The 20,757-nt window shown below is 39.6% G+C and overlaps 1 protein-coding gene across 14 annotated transcripts in view; it reads left to right on the top strand.

Moving 5' to 3' along the window:
• Window positions 1–20,757, top strand: part of EML5 (EMAP like 5) — a 181,322-nt gene that overhangs the window by 109,869 nt on the left and 50,696 nt on the right. For 13 of the 14 annotated variants that reach the window (XR_007152815.1, XR_007152816.1, XM_047861738.1 and 10 more), the window contains 2 exons: window positions 12,291–12,443; window positions 13,419–13,550. Coding sequence is in view for 12 of the 14 variants with exons in the window: in XM_047861738.1 (XP_047717694.1) it covers window positions 12,291–12,443; window positions 13,419–13,550 (285 nt within the window). In the remaining 2 variants the exon portion in view is untranslated. Of the gene's footprint in view, window positions 1–8,167; window positions 8,321–12,290; window positions 12,444–13,418; window positions 13,551–20,757 lie in introns of those variants that run through there. The other variant, XM_047861748.1, reaches the window with a different exon arrangement.

Here is a 20,757-nt window from a genome sequence, read left to right as displayed (position 1 = left end):
CAATTTCTTTCATAAGCTTTCTATCGTTTTCAGTGTATAGATCTTTCACCTCTTTGGTAAGATTTATTCCTAGGTATTTTATGGTTTTTGGTGCAATGGTAAATGGGATCGATTCCTTTATTTCTGTTTCTGTTGCTTCATTATTGGTGTATAGGAATGCAACCTATTTCTGTGCATTGATTTTATATCCTGCAACTTTGCTGAATTCACTGAGCAGTTCTAGCCGTTTTTTGGTGGAATCTTTCAGGTTTTCCATATAGAGTATCATGTCATCTGCGAAGAGTGAAAGTTTGACCTCCGCCTGGCTGATTTGGATGCTTTTTATTTCTTTGTGTTGTCTGATTGCTGAGGCTAAGACTTCCAATGCTATGTTGAACAACAGTGGTGAGAGTGGACATCCCTGCCTTGTTCCTGACCTTAGAGGGAAAGCTCTGTTTTTCTCCATTGAGGATGATATTAGCATTGGTGCAAACCTGAGTTTTTAAGAGGATTTTTATGTTTTAATTATGTAGTATTATTCCATGTCTTGGCTCACTTCATATTTTCTGTCTCTCTCTGCAGTATTCTGGAAATTTTAAGATCTTATTCTAGTTCTTAATTTTCTTTTTAAAAGTTTTTTTTATTTAAACTCCAGTTAACATACAGTGTAATATCAGTTTCAGGTGTACAATTTAGTGATTCAGGGCTTACATACAATGTCCACCCAGTGCACATCACAACAAATGCACTCTTAATACCCATCACCTGTGTCACTCATCTTCCGCCCATCTCCATTCTGGGAACCATCTGTTTGTTCTCTGTAGTTAAGAGTCTGTTTCTTCATTTGCCTCTCTGTTTTTTTTTTTTTTAATTTAACTTTTTATTTTTTTAAATTTACATCCAAATTAGCATATAGTGAAACAATCATTTTTTTTTAACAGTTTTATTTATTTTTGAGAGAGAGACAGAGCATGAGTAGGGGAGGGGCAGAGAGAGAGAGGGAGACACAGAATCTTAAGCAGGCTCCAGGCTCTGAGCTGTCAGCCCAGAGCCCAATGTGGAGCTCGAACCCACAAACTGTGAGATCATGACCTGAACCGAAGTCGGACGCTTAACCGACTGAGCCACCCAGGTGCCCCTGCCTCTCTCTTTTTATTTCCCTTCTCTCATTTGTTCTGTTTCTTAAATTCCACACATGAGTGAAATCAGATGGTATTTGTCTTTCTCTGACTAACTTATTTTACTTAGCATTATACTCTCTAGCTCTATCCATGTCATTGAAAATGGCAAGATTTCGTTTTTTTGTTTTTTTTGTTTTTTGTTTTTTGTTTTTTTTTTATGGCTGAATTATTAGCAGCTCTTTCTCTTTCATGTCTGCTGTTTAACCTACCTGTTAGGTGTGATAATTCTTATTTTTAGGAATTTTATTTTCTTTCAAATTCCTTAGATTTTTTATAACATATTAATTCTTTGTGTTTTAGCTTTCCTTTTTTATGTCTTTAATCTTTACTTATCAGATAAAGATTATGAAATCTAGTTATCTGACATCCTTTGGGATCTGACTATGCTGTGTTTTTTTTCTGCTGTTTTGGTGTTATTTTTCTGCTGACTCCTTCCTGGTGTTCCATTTTCTTTTGTGCTTGAATATTTGGATTATAAATTTATGTTTAATTGGGCTTTCTTTACTTGTGGGGTTTCTCTGAAGTCTGGATCAAAGGTATATTTCCAGAGTGATTTTGTGTTTCCTTCTCCCAGGTGCCTGGGTTGCTACTATCCAGAACTACTAAGGATTTTTTTTTTCACTAGGATTGCATAGATCATATAGTTAGTATAACTTCAAATCTAAGATCTGCATAAGCTATGCTGCATTTGTGAATCTTCAGTACAATTTTTCCCCTCTGTCTAGAACCCAAGTCAGGATATAGAAGTCTATTTCCTGATGTCTTTCTCTACTGCCAGGCATATTTTTAAAACTTGCTCTTCCCTTGAGATATGATTGTAGTACTCAGTTAAAGGACAGTACAGGTATTTGGAGGTTTTGGGAGGTGGAAGGGGAAGAAACTGTATGTAGTTAAATCTGTATTTTCTTTCTTCATATATTTATAAAAGAAATGTTAAAATAAAAATCATTGAAACTAATAGTATAATTAAGTACACAATTTGTAAATATAAATCAAGTGAAATGACACAATTATAAAAATATATCTGTATTACCTTATTTTAATTAATAATTTGTTTAAAAATAAATACTTCATAAAATGGAGAAACTTTCAGCATGGAAACTTGGAAATGCAATAATCTTTCTTTTTAAAGCAGTCTTAACAAGAAAGGCCATTAATGGTATTGTTATTGAGTTGCAAAAGTAATTAGTCTTGTGCAAATTTTCCCAGATGTTCAAAAGGCCCTATATTATACTTCATACTAATCTGAGTAAGGTGAAAATATATAAATAAAATCCAGTTCCAAATTTCCTCTGACTCATCATATACTGCTCTCTCTTATTTGAGGACATCTTTTTTAATAACTTTTAATTTTTTTTAGTAGGGACTATAGCCCTTTTATTGATAACAAGCTATAATGTTTGCTTAAAAGGAAGCATTTCCAGTTTTCTTTGTCCTTAGATTTGAGATTTATAGAAGGAAATTCTAATTTACTACTGTCATGTCTAATGTGGATTGAATTGTGTCCCCCAAAATGATATGTGTAAGTCCTAACCCACTTACATTTGAATGTGACCTTATTTGGAAATAGGGTCTTTGCAAATGTAATCAAGATGAGGTCATACTGAATCAGGATGGACTCTACACTGAATGACTAGTATGTGTTCTTACAAGAAGGCTGTGTGGAGACACAGACACAAAGGGAGAGTGTGATGTAATAACAGGAGGCAGAAATTGAGGTGATGAGTCTACAAGCCAAGGAACATCAAGGATTAGTGGCAAACTCCAGAAGCCAGGGAGAAGACAGGAAGGATCCTTCCTAGAGCTTTCAGAGGAGCATAGTTCTGCCTACACCTTGATTTCAGACCCTAAATTCCAGAAGTGTGAAAGAATAGATTTCTGTTGTTTTAAGCGACTCAGTTTGTGGTCACTGTAATAGCAGCTCTAGGACACTAATACAGTGTTCACATTCAACTTGTAGAAAAAGTCTTTGAACTAGAGGAAGAATTATTCACGCAGTCAAAGCTTTGCTTAGTTGATTGTCATCTCCATAAAGCTTGAGAGAAGTAGGAAAATATTCTGGATGCCTTAAGATGCAAATGATCCAGATACCAGATTATTTTTAAATTTGGAAATAATGTATTACACCTTCAGTATTGGTATTTTGGAACTTAAAAGTAACCTAGAACTTGAAAACCAGTACTGGATGACTACATCGACTGTATAACCCTTCAAAGATTGCAGTTTTATCCAGGAATCCCAGGAGCAAGACCTCTCCTGTACCCTCAGAGCAGCTGTGACTTTATTTTACTACTCTTGTTTTTTTGCCCTTTATTTAGTTTTCATCGCTGGGAGGGTTTTTTTGTTTGTTGGTTGGTTTGTTTTTAGTTTTTAAGGAGCTCAGCTATGCATTTAGAAGGATGCTTATTAGGTTAATGTTTGCTTAAACTCAACTTTCCCCCTGCTCTAAGCCTCCGTTCAACCAGCTGAATAGGGTTGAATACAGTGTGCAGTTGTGATGACTAGTCTCACTACCATTTTGTTTCTCTGCTCTCCTTTGTGGCAGAACTCCTCGAAATGGGTGATACTCAAAAGGCGATACTGTCTTCTCTATTTTCACATGATATTTGCTTCACAAACCTTACCCCAGTTAGGCTTTTGTTTCTGTTTGTCCATTGAATCTGCTGCCAATCTCTTGGTCACCTCTGGGTCCTCACTCTACCTCACAGTAGTTTTTGACATAACTGATCATCCCTTCTTTTCTGAAATACATTTTTCACTTGGTTTTGGAACCCATGCATGTCTTTCTCCCTCTCTATCTTATTGACTTCTTTTTTTCTTCTTCCCTTAACTGGCTCTGCCTCTTCTTCCTACTCTCTACATATAGAAATGCTCCTGGGTTCTCCCTGGCTGTTTTTATTTCATTTGTACACTTGTACACTTTGTGTGACTGTATCAGTCATTGTCCAGTTAGAAGACAGACACTATACTAGTTATTTTAACATGGAAATTTTAATAATAAGAATTATTAACTAGTAGAAGGTGTTTACCTACTGAAGGCTATAGAAAGCAGCTACTAGGCCTAGTTAGCTGAGGGATAATGAACAAAGAAAGAAGTTAAAGGAGATGCAGAGGTGTTTGGAAAGGGTGTAACTGCCATCATAACAGTCTGTCAGTGGTGAAGAAGCTTGCCAGAGAGTACAGGCCTCCCTCAATGGAACAGAGAGACAGTGGTCACTGGCTAAAGGAAAAGCCTGCCAGAGGGTACAGACCAGAACTGAATGGCAAGTGGGCTTTTTGGAGAAGAACTTAACCCAGGGCAAAGTTGACTGTTGACTGGTGAGGGCCACTGCTGTCTTAGCAGAGCATCTTGCTAGAGACTGCAAACCACAGCTGAATCGTTAGGCCCATTACTGCGACAGCGGGAAAATTTGCTGAAATTTGCTGCCGCAGTGGGGACAGCGGGGAGGGGGGGTGCTGCCGCCGTGGGGGTGCTTCAGGCTCCCTGCACACCAGTGCTCTGGCTCTGTAGGTAAAATCCAACACTGGAGGCCTAAAGGAGAGCCCCTTTCTCCTGCTTTGGACTTGTAGTGTCTTTCCAGCACCCTCTATTGGCAAAGCTTTGTATCAGCGGGCAAAAGAGAGAAGTCTACAAGGCCCAAAGAATGGTAGATTTGGAACTAAGAGGCAATAAATAATAACTGGCACAGACTACCCCTTTGTCTAATTAGCATCCCTGTACATCTTTTACAAACACTTGAACTTCAGTATAACCACAGAACTAACCTTATGTTTATGTTCTACCCAAAAAGTTTCTAACCAAAGAGATGTAACTATTCCTGGTACAAGTGAAGAAATTCTCACCCTCTCCCCCAAATTCGAAGACATACAGTTCCCACAGTTATTGTATTCATTCCACCCTGATTCTACTCATGACTCTCAAATTCATAGTCTTACTGAATATTCTTTTACTTCAGACTAAATTGTAAAGTTAACCATCAACAAACTTATGTAAAGTATTAAAAAGAAGAGAGAAGGAAGCAAAAATAATATAAAAACAAGGAGGGGAACAAACCATAAGAGACTCTTAAATACAGACAACAAACGGAGGGTTGCTGAAGGGGTGTTGGGTGGGGGATGGGCTAAATGGGCAAGAGGCATTAAGGAAGACACTTGGGATAAGCACTCGGTGTTATATGTAAGTGATGAATCACTAAATTCTGTTCTTGAAACCATTACGCTGTATGTTAATTAACTTGGATGTAATTATTTTAAAAACAAAAAAAAGTAAATAGCTTATATATACACAAGCATTTATGTCTAGTCCTTATTTCTGTAACTGGCTATGGGCTGTGATTGATAACTCTTTTTGTTTGTTTTTTAAATTATTCTTGGTGCCCTAGCCCCCTTTTTTTCCTAATGTTTATTTTTGAGAGAAAGAGAGAACAAGCAGGGAAGGGGCAGAGAGAGGGGGGGACAGAGGATCCGAAGTGGGCTCAGTGCTGACAGCAGAGTGCCCGATGTGGAGCTTGAACTCATGAACCATGAGATCATGACCTGAGCTGAAGTCGGACACCTAAGCGACTGAGCCAGTCAGGCGCCTGTGGTTGCCATCTCTGACTTCCTTCTTCTTCTACCCATTTCATATTTTCTTTGTCCTGAGCCAGAAACCTCAGGTGGGTGGAGTTACTTAGCTCATGAGTAACCCAAACCTTCATTGCTAAATTAGGTGAAATTTCAATATTTCTACCTGTTTTTTTCCTCGTTTTCTATTAAGTTTCACTATTGGTCATAGAAGACTAAGGGGCATCTTAATGAACCCTCCAGGTCCCAGATATAGTCTCCTTTGCCCTCAGTGTGTAGCAGTAACTCAGTTTCCCCTCTATAATTGCGATCAGCCACTCCAGCAAGAAGAGTAACAGCCCCTTTCTTTGCCTGTTGTTTCACTGTCATAAGGAGCCCAACATGACCAGGTGGCAGTCTACATTCCCATTCAGAGGAATCAGTATGTTCCCTGGTAAAAGAATTGTCCCTGCTCTTAGGAGTCAAGACTAAAGAAGCAGAGCTCAGATTTGCCAGGATGCAAAACAAAATAGTGCAAGTTGGTTATTAGATTTAGTAGTGAGAAGAATCACTCCCACTTCTTGATTTTCCAGACCCATGTAACTGGTCATGAGGTAGACAGCACCATGTAATGAACTGTGATTCAGAGTATATATTGCATTCTGTAAGACAAAGCCCAGTCTTTCAGGGTGTTGTTTCCCAGATGGTGACATCAATTAGTTTTCAGTAAGCCATACTAGCTTTCTTGGAGTAGTGGGAGTTGTGATAAAGTCATTTAATTCCATGGGTATGAGCCTAATGCACATTTTTTGCCTGAAGTTCCTTGATCATAAGCATGGAATTCTATGTTAGTGGATAGGGCATCCATCCCATGTGTCCATGGATGATGGTGCTAGATGAAGCATAATGGTCAGTCAGGTAAGGCAAATCCAGGATTCACATCTATTCTCGTGAAGATGAATCTTTGCCTTCTCCAAAGTAGAAGAGGTCCAGTATAGTCAACATGCTACCAGCTGGCTGGCCAATCTCCCTGGGGAATGGTGCCATATCAGAAGTTCGGTTGCTCTCTACTGTTAGCAGAGTAGACACTCAGTGGTAATGGTAGTGGTAGCAAGATAACCTTGGAAAAGAGAGTTCATGTTTTCTAACTCAAGCATAAACTCCATCCATGCTACTTACCACAAGCCCACGGAGTAAGTGCTAGCTGCCTAGGAAAAGAGGCTGCTCTGAGGTCCCTAGAGCATTTATTTTGTCTATCTGATTACTGAGAGTCTCCTCTGTACTGGTTGCTTTTTGTTGGGCATTCCCTGAGATGCAAAAATCTTCACACCTGTGCCCTTTCCGAAAGTTCGATTTTCCAGATTTCCTCATCTCTAATCTTCTAATCCTGAAAGAATTCAGTCCCTAACTGATTATTCAGATAGTTCACAGTTGCTAATGAGTCCATGTAAATCTGTCTGTCCTGTCATCTGTCACTACAAATGTGGAAAACTAAATGTACCTGCTCCAGGTGCTGCCTGTTGTGAAATGTTACTTCAAAGCTGTCCCTCAGGGCCACCGCCGAGTAGGGCTCTAGTGCTTTCAGGTGGGTGCTGACATATACTGCATAGAAGCATCTGTAAATATGGCTCATTGTTTTTCTTCCTCATTCAGCTGATAATCAATGAATACCCTTGAGGCCATAGGTATCGATAGAGACGAGGTATTGCAGCAGGAATTATTGATGGATCCTGAGCCACCTGTTCATTACTTCTGACTTCCAAATCTATCCAAGGCTCATCTTTTATATCCCTTTTCCACTTGACGATAGATTGCTGTTGTGCATACCCAATCTGTGACTAGGTTGGTCATGTAACTTTCGGTTCATGATGTTCCGGAAGCTTAAGATACACAGTCACTTGATATCCCATAGTTAGGCATTTACTGTCTACCAAGGCCTAGTAGCAAGGCTGAAACTCCTTCTGAAAAGAAAATTAGTTATTTGCAAAGGAGGTATGGATTTTCTCCCAAATCTAAGAGATCTGCAGTATGATTCTCCTTTGGTAGCTTTCCAGAGGCATTCTTCTGGAAACAGCATTTCTGTTTACCACAGACAGTTTGAGTATCATTAGATTTGCTAGATGATAAGGGCCCAGTGGAAGATCAGCTTGCCTTCTCTTGTTCTGGCCCCAGGGAAGCCTTATAGTGACTTGATAGTTGGGTAGAAACAGCTCACTCAAATGTGGTGTAGGCTTCCAAAAAGGTATACCAGACATTTTGCTCCTTTTGTTTATAGTGGGTAATGGAAAATATAGCAATTTGTCTTTCACCTTGGAGGAAATATCTTAATATGCTCCCGATCATTGGATCCCCAGAAGCTTCACTGAGATGGCAGGTTCCTTAATTTTTGTAGGAATTATCTTCTACTGTCTCAGTTCACTTAGGTCTTACTAAGGCATCTAAAGTTGTTGCTTCCTGTTCCCCAGATCCATTCTGCATAATGTCATCAATGTAGTGGACCATTGAGATTTTTTGTGGAATGTCCAGACGATCAGGATCTCTGTGGACTATATTATGGCAAAAAACAGGAGAGTTGAATAGCCCTGAGGCAAGGCTTTGAAGGTATACACAGATACAAGCCAGGTAAAAGCAGACTGCTCTGGTGGTCCTTACAAATCGGGATGGAGGAAAAAAAAAAAAAAAAAAGCATTAACCAGGGCAATAGCTGCATGCAAAATGCCAGGGATTGTGTTTGTTTTTTCTGGTAAAGTTCTGGAAGAGTAGCTTCAGTTAGCATTGCTACCTGATTAAATTTATTATCTGTAGGTAGCATCTGAAACCCATCTTATTTCACACAGACCAAACAGGCAAGTTTAAATGTGATAGGTATTCTTACCACTGCATATTTCAAGTCTTTGGTGGTATCGCTGATATTTGTAATTTTGTAATTCTGAGGCTTGCAGTTTTGCTTCTGATTTATTGTCTTGATAGAGGAATTTCCAGGGGTTTTCACTTATTTCTTCCTGTTATAATGACTCTTACCCATGGATCACAGAGCCAGCCTAGTGGATTCTACAAGTTGCCAGGTATATCTGTTACAATTCACGAACTGGATGGAATCCACAGAATTAGCGTCAGTTCAGAGCCCCTGTTTACTAACTCCTGTTAGTATGGGTATTCCTTTCATGGAAATAATCATTCTTGGCCACCGATTGTTAGAGGATATATTTTATACGATGACATTGCTATAGGTTCCTCCTCAGTGGGACTTAGCCTTCGCTTTTTTTTTTTTTTTTCCAACGTTTATTTATTTTTGGGACAGAGAGAGAGACAGAGCATGAACGGGGGAGGGGCAGAGAGAGAGGGAGGCACAGAATCGGAAACAGGCTCCAGGCTCTGAGCCATCAGCCCAGAGCCTGACGCGGGGCTCGAACTCACGGACCGCGAGATCGTGACCTGGCTGAAGTCGGACACTTAACCCACTGCGCCACCCAGGCGCCCCAGCCTTCGCTTTTTAACCAAGGGGCTCTGAGTGTATGAATTGACCTTGGACTGAAAATAGGATGAGAATTTAAGTCTGGTTTTTTTAGCCACCAGGTCTGGGGGTTTTTCTGTCATATAGATCAAAGACTAATTTAGTAGCCTACTCATCTATTGAATTCCTGCAGACACCATGATTGATTAGTCACCAAAAGAAATCTCCACAGGCCAAAACATTCTGATTATTAGTGTATTCCTGCTGCCATTTTCGGTAAAGAATCTGCCCTGTCTTTTAAGTGCTGCTACTTGGCTTCTGCATTTCCTGGGTTATCCCTGTTGAATCAGAGAGCCCATATTATTGGTGACAGCTCTCATTCCTGATCTACATAGGAGGACATCAAAGAACTTTTCAAGGATGTAGATGCTGCCCTTAGTTAATGTATTTCTAAATGCTCTTGTGAAGAAACTAGTTTTTAGACTTTTTGGGGGGATGTAGTTGGTGGGTGAGTATACACGTTGCCTATGAAAAAATCTACTTCAATGTTCTTACCTCCCTAAACTTTTTGATTCCTCCCTCTATATCAGAGGTCAGCAAATCCAGCCCACCTCCTGATTGTGTACATGTCATTGGAACACAACCATGTCCATTCATTTATGTATTGTCTAAGATCTGTTTTTGCACTATAACAGAGTTGAGTAGTTGTGACAGAGATCATATGGCCTGCAGTGCTAACCTCTGCATTAGAGCACACGGAGATTTGATCCAAGCTGAGGATCTAGTGACAGCAGAGAAGTGGTTGTAATGGTTCTTCTTAAGGTTAAATATCCCTTCAAGGCATATGCACCAGAAGGCCAGTCTTCCCAGACACAGGAGAGCAAACTATTTGCACTGGCTGCGAGACTCTGAATAATACAGAAATTAAAGATTTTCAGTTTTGTCTGAATCCAGTCAGATGCTCCCATTCCACAGTCCAAATTTCTTCCTTTACCAATCAGAAGAAATTTGGTGAGTCTGGGAATTCAACTCACATTGTAAATTTGCAACCTGCACAATTAAGTTTTGTATTTAATTTTCAGCCACATCAGCCCTGTCAGAGATTCTTCTAGGCCTGCAGTGTAAGCTCTCTCTATTCAGACCATGACAGATGCTGAAGGGTTAAGGACCAGAGCATGTTACATCTTTCTGTTAAATGTTCCATGCACTCGGAATCTTTTGCACAGCACAGTCCTTGTGGTCATCATTATTTTTGTGATGGTCAAAGGCAGCAGCCTCTTTCACTCCCAGGGCATTTTACTTCAGTAGAAGTGACAGTTAACTGCAGGATGTAGGAGACAACTTGATTGTTATGGCAATGCATACCTTGATTACTAACATCCCATTTCCCATTGGCAAGGGCCCAGCACTGTGCTTAAGCCCAAAGGCATGACTAAGCCAATTCCAAAAATCCCATCTTTAGTGATCTGTCTCCTGTGACTACTTCAGTATCAATTCTGTATCAATCAAGAGACAGAAACCACCCCAGGAATTGGAATAGGGAAAATTTAATATGAATAAGTGTTAACTAATGAAAGGTGGTATTCTAAGGGGTATAGATGTAGCAACTGCAAAAAGCAGCTACCAGCTGTACCGCTAGTGGATGGTGATTGAGGAATGAACCCTTCCCCTCTTTTCCCAAGCTGAGATTCAGATCTCTTTAGAAAGGATGTGGGTGCAAGTGGAAAAGAAGCTTGCCAAAGGGCTGATCTAGGAAATCTTTTGCTATGGGGGGCAGAGAAAATCTCCCATTCCCAACTGCATCCCAACATCTACCCCTACCCCTTCATTAATCTAATCCACTGGTTCTAGCACAGCAGAGGAAGGAAAAATCCCTTCCTTCTTCTTTGGCCTTGTAGGGGCCCTCCAGTACAGTACCCTCCATTGACTAAAATCAAGTTTAGGAAAAGGAAAAAATGTCAGCAGGGCTCAGCTGTATTGTATAGCAGGAAAGAAAGGTTGGATTTGGAGCTGAGAGTCAATAAATTAATAACAAGCTCTTATCCAGTTTCATGACTGTGACTACTATCTACCATGCTACGTCTTCCATACTTATATCTCCAGTTTAGCCTCTCCCTTGAACTCCAGAGAAGTATAATTATATCAAACTGGCTTATTGATATCTTCACTTGAATTTGTCATAGGTATCCTTAGCTTCATGGGTACGAAATCAAACACATGTACCTCTGCTAGTTTTTTCCATCTTGGTAAATGACATCATCATTAAAAAAAAAAATAGCCTTGACTTTTATCTTTTTCTCCTATTCTGCTCCCAGTTAGTCAAGGTCCTGCCAGCTCTATCTACAAAGTATACCTCTACTCCAGCTACCCTGCTCCAGACCACCATCATCTCTTACTCCTAAATCTCAGAAATCATCCTAGATTTATTCATTACCAATGTATTCTTGATAATTAAATGATAATACATGACTTATTCTCAATTTATTCTGTAACTTTTCATTTTGTAAGAGCTGTACCTCATCCCTCCCTCTCTAAATGTTGTGCAAACACTATGTCTGCTGTATCCTTTGCTGTCAGGGTAACCCCATTATTGTTTATTTCCCAGTACATATTAACCCTGATTTCTAAAAATTAATATTAGCATTATTATTTCTTCATGCATGGTTAGATCTTCCATGCCTTAATAGATCTTCCTAGTTTTTCCTAATAATTGTTTATTGTCATATTTTTTTTCAAATTTGAAAGCATATTTATAAAGATGGCCTTTTTTCTTAAATTTCTGATTGTAGAATAGAAACTACAGAGGTAGCAACCACTTACAAAAAGATATTTCCACATATGTCATTGGCTTTTTATGTTAGCTAAAATCTCTCGTTCTTTCTCATCAACTTAGTTTTTTAAGATAAATATTAGTCCTTACTTTAGTTCTGTCCAGAAGAGAAGATGGTTTGTATTAATTATTGCCTAATTACCACGGATTTCAGTAGAAAACTTTGTTGCCTGCATCCTGTGACTCCTTTTGAATATTGATTTGAGATCATAATGAATACAGGAATTCTCTTTGACAATAAAAGTTCCTTAACATGATTTTTTTAAATAGAAGAAAATCGCCCAATATATATGCTCTCTTTTAGGTGGGAGATGTTGCTGTTTTTCTCCTGATGGTAAAGCTTTAGCTGTAGGTCTGAATGATGGAAGTTTCTTAATGGCAAATGCAGATACTCTAGAAGATCTTGTGTCTTTTCATCACAGGAAAGATATTATTTCAGACATTCGATTTTCACCAGGTAAGATATCATTGAAATCATATTTGATTATTAACTTGAGTCAGACAATGAGTAAATATATCTATATGTAATTTTTATTAACCATTATTTTATCTTGGAATTTTAATTTTTTGACTAGAAAAGACAGTATGGTAAGAAGTAAAATTCCTGTATTAGATAAGTGGCAAAATATCTGGCTTAGTGCCAATTCTGTCACTAAATTTTCTATGTGATTTTCTCTGAGTTTGAGTTTCCTCATTTCTTTTTTTTAATTTAAAAAAAATTTTTTTTCAACGTTTATTTATTTTTGGGGCAGAGAGAGACAGAGCATGAACGGGGGAGGGGCAGAGAGAGAGGGAGACACAGAATCCGAAACAGGCTCCAGGCTCTGAGCCATCAGCCCAGAGCCTGACGCGGGGCTCGAACTCACGGACCGCGAGATCGTGACCTGGCTGAAGTCGGACACTTAACCCACTGCGCCACCCAGGCGCCCCTGAGTTTCCTCATTTCTAACATAAAAGGGATTAGATGACAATCTTCATTATATTCTTAATACTTCTGAAATTTTGCATTAATTTTGCTTCATCAGTTTCTGTGTATTCATTATCTCTGACAAAACCCACTATACTCTGGGAATTGCTAATGTTAGGGAAAAATTTACTCATTATTTTACTTTTATTTTTTCTACATATAAAGGGTTATTTTTTTGTTTTGTTTTTAGTTAAATACAGTGTATTGGATTACATTGTATATAATTTTTTGGCCTTTTCTATCCACTGAGCTATCTCACTATGCTAAAGAGGACATTTTCTTTTGTTAACCATATGTACTTGAAAAATATAGTTACTGTTTGTCATTTTATACACATTTTGTTATAATTTTCAAAACACCTAAGTGTTCTTCCCAAAAAATGTTAAGAAAATTAAGTCTAGTTGTAGAGTGTAAAAAAACATTTCTAAAGAGAGACAATCTCAAGCAATTATGTTTCTATTCTAGGTTCTGGGAAATATCTTGCGGTAGCATCCCATGACAGTTTTATAGATATATACAATGTGATGAGTAGTAAAAGAGTAGGAATATGCAAAGGCGCTACCAGTTACATAACCCATGTTGATTGGGATATTAGAGGTAAGAATTTAAATAACTTACTATTTGGTAAAAGTTTCATTTGATTTAGTATAGCTCCTTTAAAGAAACTTTAAAAAAGTAATTCAACAGATGAGTTCAAAATCATTGTGAGACACATTGTTCTCAAAATTATTTTCCACTACTTTATTTCACATCTGAAGGTGAATGCTGTGAGTTAAAACTTTTCAATACTTCCAGTATCATAACTCACATGATAGAATGGTAAGTGATAAATTCTTTAATTTGTAAAGTAACTTCAATATTATATAAAAAGTTTTTCAGTTATTTGTCCTATTTTTTAATATAGTTTTTTAAAGTTTATCCGTCTGTTTTGAGAGGGAGAGAGTGGGGGAAGAGCAGAGAGAGAGGGAGAGGGAGAATGAATCCCAAGGAGGCTCTGTGCTGTCAGTGCAGAGCCCACAATGCAGGGCTCAAACTCACAAACCATGAGAGCATGACCTGAGCTGAAACCAAGATTTGGAGGCCCAACTGACTGAGCCACCCAGGCACCCCTGTTTGTCCTGGTTTTTGTCAGATAAGCTTAGTGTAAATAATAACTGAAAATTTGGAAAATAGATATGTTAGTGAGGATATTAATGTTATTTCCCCATCATTCGATCAAACACATTTCTTAAAATCAGTCACGGTTGTATAACATACATAATTTAATGAGTGTCTTTGTTTTTTCAGCAGAACGCATTGCATATGGCAGTGTTAAATAATTTGGATAAATGCTAAGTGTTTTAAATGCTCCATTTTTAAGGATTTTTGTTTCATGTCTTCATTTATATACATCTAGTATTAAAGTTTTTCCAAATATAATTAAACAAAATGCTTTAAAAAAAAAAGTCCTCAAATTTCTATCTAGGGGTTTTTTTATATGCATGATAACAGAAATAGTTTTTATGTATATACATACACAAAAATTAAATAATTTATGAATTCATTATGTGGTTGTGGAGGAAAATGGTTTTTATGTTTAAGCTTAATTTTTCCCATGAAAGTTAAACATCCTCATTCCAAGGAAGATGGCAGAGTAGGAGAATGCTAGACTCATCTTGTCTCAGATACAACTAGGTAACACCCACATCAGTGTAAATAACCCAGAAAATGACCCAAAGACTGGCAGACCAGATTCTCCAAAGCTGAATGTCAAGAAGAGTTCATGTGAAGAGGGTAGGAAGGGTGGAGATGCCGTTGGGAGCTAAAGGGACCCACAGGACTGTCTGCAGGAGGGAGGGACACTGTGAACATGAAGAGGGGAGAGAAACAGACTCTCACACTGGGGAGCCCACAGGGGAAAGACAAAACATTTGGCTTTGAAAACCAGAGGGGTTGAATTCCACACATTCTTAGTCAGCAGGGTTTAACACCTGGAACTTTAAAAATCAGCCCTGGAGGGGCAGGGGCACCTGTGTGGCTCAGTAGATTAAGCATCCAACTTTGGCTCAGGTCATGATCTCGCAGTTCTTGGGGAGAGAAGATAACAACACACATGAGTGGGATGGGGACAGGCATCTCATCTGACTGCAAGCCCTGCCCACCAATGAAAGCTTCTCAGGGGACAACACAGGGAAAGTTCCCTGTAGTTTGGTGCCACTACATCTCTGGCAAATACCTGGTCTGAGTCAACTTAAGCCCAAGGTGGCCCTAGACTGGTCCACTAAGAACACAGGGATAAACCCTGCCCATAGTCAGCAAAGAGAGCCATTGCAGATGACTGGATTGAGGGCAAAAGCTGCTCAGCAACCATAGCAGGGCACAGGCAACACACACAGGAGATGCTCCCGAAGTAAATGGACATTGCACTGCAGAGCACCACAGGACCTCTTTTTCACAAGGCCACCTCTCTTTCTTTTCTTTTTTCTTCTCTTTTCTTTTTTCTTTCTTTCAGAGCATGCGACCAGAAAAAGGGCAGAGGGAGAGAAAGAGAATCCAAGCAGGCTCCACACTCAGCACGGAGCATGGGCTCAGTCCCATGACCCTGGGATCATGACCTGAGCCAAAATTAAGAGTTGTGTGTTTAAACGATTGGGCCACCCAGGTGCCCCTAAGACCACTACTTTCAAGAGCAGGAGGTGTGGCTGACTTTCCTAACATGTAGAAATAGACATAGAGAGTTAGACAAATGAGAAGAGAGGGATATGTCCCAAGTGAAAGAAGGGGACAAAATCACAACAAGAGAGCTAAATGAAACGGAGATAATGAGCATGGCTGATAGAGAATTTAAAGTAATGGTCATAAAGATACTCGCTGCACTTGAGAAAAGAGTAGATGATCTCAATGAGACCCTTAATAAAGACATAGAAAACATAAAAAACCAATCAGAGATGAAGAACTCATTAACTGAAATTGAAAATACACTAGATGGAATAAATAGTACAGTAGAGGAAGCAGAAGCATGGATTAGCGACCCATAGGACAGAATAATGGAAAGCAATCAGTCTGAACAGGAGAGACAAAAAATAATAAATGAAAATAGACTTAGGGAACTTAGTGACACCATCAAGTGTAATAACATTTGCGTTATAGGGATCCCAAAGGAGAAGAGAAAGAAAGAGTGGTATAACATTTATTTGAAGAAATAATAACTGTAAACTTCTCGAATCTGGAAAGGAAACAGAAATCCATATCCAGGACGTGCAGAGAACCCCCAACAAAACCAACCCAAAGAGGTTCACACCAAGACACATAGTAATTAAAATGACAAAAAGGAGTGACAAAGAATTTTAAGGGCAGCAACAGAAGACAGTTATATACCAGAAAAACCCCAGAAGGCTATCACCAGATTTTTAGCAGACACTTTGCAGACTAGAAGGGATTGGCATGATATATTTAGAGTGCTGAAAGAAAAAAAAACCTGCAGCCAAGAATGCTGTATCCAGCAAGGCTGCACCTCACCGTAGGAGAGTTTCCCAGACAAGCAAAGGCTAAAGGAATTCATTATCATTAAGCCAGCCCTGTAAGAATTATTAAAGGGGATGTTCTGAGTGGAAAGAAAAGATCATAAGTAAGAGTAAGAAAAGTAGGAAGCACAAAAGCAGTAAAATTAAGTATATTTACAAAAATCAGTCAAGGGATTTACAAATAAAAGGAAGTAAAGCATGACACCACGTACCTAAAATGGGGAGAAGAGTAAAGTGGGGAGAAGAGTAAAGAATGGATTCAAACTTAAGCATCCATCACCTTAAGATAGAGTGCTAGAAGCATAAGGTGTTATATACAACCTAATGGTAATACCAAATCAAAACCCAGTAGTAGATATGAAAAAAATAAAGAGAAGGGATTCTACATATGTCACTAAAGAAAGCCAGCAAACCATGAGAGAAGAGTGCAAGGGCAGAAAGGAATAGAGAAGAATTATAAAATCAACCATAAACAAGTAACAAAATGGCAATAAGTACATACCTATCAGTAATTACTTTGAATGTAAATGGACTAAACACTCTCATCAGAAGACCTAGAGTGACAGAATGGATAAAAAAAAAATAAGACCTCTCTCTATGCTTCCTATAAGAGACTCATTTCAGACCTTAGTACACCTGCAGATTGCAAGTGAAGGAATGGAAAAGCATTTCTCATGCAAATGAAAGTAAAAAGAGAGCCAGGGTAGCCAATACTTACATTGGACAAAATAGACTTTAAAACAAAGACGGTAACAAGAGACAAAGAAAGACAGGGTATGCTTAAAAAGGAACAATCCAACGAGAAGATAGAGCAACTGTAAATATTTATGCACCCAACATGGGAGTACCTAAATACATACAGTAGTTAAATGCATATAAAAGAGGTAATCGACAGTAATAAGATAACAGTAGGGGACTTTAACACCCCGCTTATATTTGTGGATACATCCAAACAGAAAATCAACAAGGAAACAGTGACTTCGAATAACACTGGACCAGAAGGATTTAACAGATACATTGAGAACATTCCATCCTAAAACAGAATACACATTCTTTTCAAGTGCACATTAAATAGTCTTCAGAATAGATCACATATTAGGCACAAAACAAGTCTCATCAACTGAAAAATGATTGGGTCAACCAAGAAATGAAAGAAGAAAGAAAAAAAATACTTGGAGACCAATGAAAATGAAAACAGAACAATCCAAAATCTTTGGTATGCAGCAAAAGCAGTTCTAAGAGAGAAGTTTATAGCAAAACAGGCCTGGAGCAAGAAAAATCTCAAACAACCTAACCTACCTAAAAGAGAAAAAGAACCGACAAAACCCAAATCCAGCAGAAGGAAGAAAAAAACAAAGATTAGAGCTGAAATAAACAAAATAGAAACTAAAGAAACGATGGAACAGATCAATGAAACCAGGAGCTTGTTCTTTGAAAAGATCAACAAAATTGATAAACCTCCAGCCAGATTTATTAAGGGAGAAAAAAAAACAACTCAAAATCAGAAACAAAAGAGGAGAAATTACCAACACCACAGAAATAAAAGACTTGTAAGAGAATAGTATGAAAAATAATAGGCCAAACAAATAATATGACAACCTAGAAGAAAAGGATAAATTCCTAGAAACATACAACATATCGAAACTGAAACAGGGGGTCGCCTGGGTGGCTCAGTTGATTAAGGGACCAACTTAGGCTCAGGTCATGATCTCACAGTTTGTGAGTTCAAGCCCCGCGTTGGGCTCTGTGCTGACAGCTCAGAGCCTGGAGCCTACTTCGGATTCTGTGTCTCCCCTCTCTCTACCCCTCCCCTGCTCACTCTCTGTGTCTCTCTGTCTCTCAATAATAAATAAATGCTAAAAAAAAAAAATTAAAAAAAAAACTGAAACAGGAAGAAATAGAAAATTTGGAGGAATCCTGGGAAGATGGCGGCGTAGGAGGATGCTGGGCTCACCGCGCATCCTGCTGATCACTTAGATTCCACCTACACCTGCCTAAATAACCCAGAAAACCACCAGAAGACTAGCAGAACGGAGTCTCCGGAGCCAAGAGCAGACGAGAGGCCCACGAGAGGGTGGGAAGGGCAGAGAGGAGGTGCGCGCTCCACAGAATGGGGGGAGGGAGCCAGGGCGGAAGGGCGGCCCACTGGCCAAGCAGAGCCCCCGAGTCCGGCTTGCAAAAGTGGAGGGGCCAGACAGAGTGTGTTCCGACAGCAAGCGGGACTTGACATCTGGAAGGTTATAAGCTAACAGCTCTGCTCGGAGAGCGAGAGTGGGAGGGCTGGAGGACAACGGGAGGGAGAGTTGTTGAGCCTCCGACGACAGAGCTCAGCTTGGCGGGGAACAAAGGCGCTCGCCAGCGCCATCTCCCTCGCCCATCCCCCAGCCAAAATCCCAAAGGGAACTGGTTCCCATCACGGAACTTGCTTGCACCGCACAAACACCCAATGCTGTGCTTCTGCAGATGCATCCCTCCGGCGGGTCTGACTCCCTCCCGGTGCCGCAGGGCCCCTCCCGAAGCGGATCTCCAAAGGAAAAGCGAGCTGAGCTTTCCCTTCCCGCCCCTGTGCACCTTGCCAATCCACCCCAGCTAATATGCCAGATCCCCAGCACCACAAGCCTGCCAGTGTGCAAGTAACCCAGACAGCCACACCACCCCACAGTGAATCCCGCCCCTAGGAGAGGGGAAGAGAAGGCACACACCAGTGTGACTGTGGCCCCAGCGGTGGGCTGGGGGCAGACATCAGGACTGACTGCGTCCCCACCCACCAATGCAAGTTATTCAAGACAGCACAGGGGAAGTGCCCCACAGTCCCACACCACTCCAGGGACTATCCAAAATGATGAAACGGAAGAATTCCCCTCAAAAGAATCTCCAGGAAATAACGACAGCTAACAAACTGATCAAAAAAGGACTTAAACAATATAACAGAAAGTGAATTTAGAATAATAGTCATAAAATTGAACGTTGGGCTTGAAAACAGTATAAAGCACAGCAGAGAATCTCTTGCTACAGAGATCAAGGGACTAAGGAACAGCCAGGAGGAGCTAAAAAATTCGATCAATGAACTGCAAAATAAAATGGAGACAACTACAGCTCGGATTGAAGAGGCAGAGGAAAGAATAGGTGAACTAGAAGATAAAATTATGGAAAAAGAAGAAGCTGAGAAAAAGAGAGATAAAAAAATCCAGGAGTACAAGGGGAAAATTAGAGAACTAAGTAATGCACTAAAGAGAAATAATCTATGCATAATTGGTATTCCAGAGGAGGAAGAGAGAGGGAAAGGTGCTGAAGGTGTACTTGAAGAAATAATAGCTGAGAACTTCCCTGATCTGGGGAAGGAAGAAGGCATTGGAATCCAAGAGGCACAGAGAACTCCCTTCAGACGTAACTTGAATCGATCTTCTGCACGACATATCATAGTGAAACTGGCAAAACACAAGGATAAGGAGAAAATTCTGAAAGCAGCTAGAGATAAACGTGTTCTAACATATAAAGGGAGACCTATAAGACTCATGACTGATTTCTCTACTGAAACTTGGCAGGCCATAAAGGAATGGCAGGAGATCTTCAATGTGATGAACAGAAAAAATATGCAGCCGAGATTCCTTTATCCAGCAAGTCTGTCATTTAGAATAGAAGGAGAGATAAAGGTCTTCCCAAACAAACAAAAACTGAAGGAATTAGTCACCACTAAACCAGCCCTACAAGAGATCCTAAGGGGGATCCTGTGAGACAAAGTACCAGAGACATCGCTACAAGCATGAAACCTACGGACATCACAATGATTCTAAACCCATATCTTTCTGTAATAACACTGAATGTAAATGGACTAAATGAGCCAACCAAAAGACATAGGGTATCAGAATGGATAAAAAAACAAGACCCATCTATTTGCTGTCTACAAGAGACTCATTTTAGACCTGAGGACACCTTCAGATTGAGAGTGAGGGGATGGAGAACTATTTATCATGCCACTGAAAGTCAAAAGAAAGCTGGAGTAGCTATACTTAGACAAACTAGACTTTAAATCAAAGGCTGTAACAAGAGATAAAAACAAGACCCATCTATTTGCTGTCTACAAGAGACTCATTTTAGACCTGAGGACACCTTCAGATTGAGAGTGAGGGGATGGAGAACTATTTATCATGCCACTGAAAGTCAAAAGAAAGCTGGAGTAGCCATACTTAGACAAACTAGACTTTAAATCAAAGGCTGTAACAAGAGATGAAGAAGGGCATTATATAATAATCACAGGGTCTATCCATCAGGAAGAGCTAACAATTATAAATGTCTATGCG

The sequence above is a fragment of the Prionailurus viverrinus genome, chromosome B3 (genome assembly GCF_022837055.1).
Source record: "Prionailurus viverrinus isolate Anna chromosome B3, UM_Priviv_1.0, whole genome shotgun sequence".
Taxonomy (NCBI): domain Eukaryota; kingdom Metazoa; phylum Chordata; class Mammalia; order Carnivora; family Felidae; genus Prionailurus; species Prionailurus viverrinus.
This window is presented reverse-complemented; position numbering and strand designations above follow the sequence as displayed.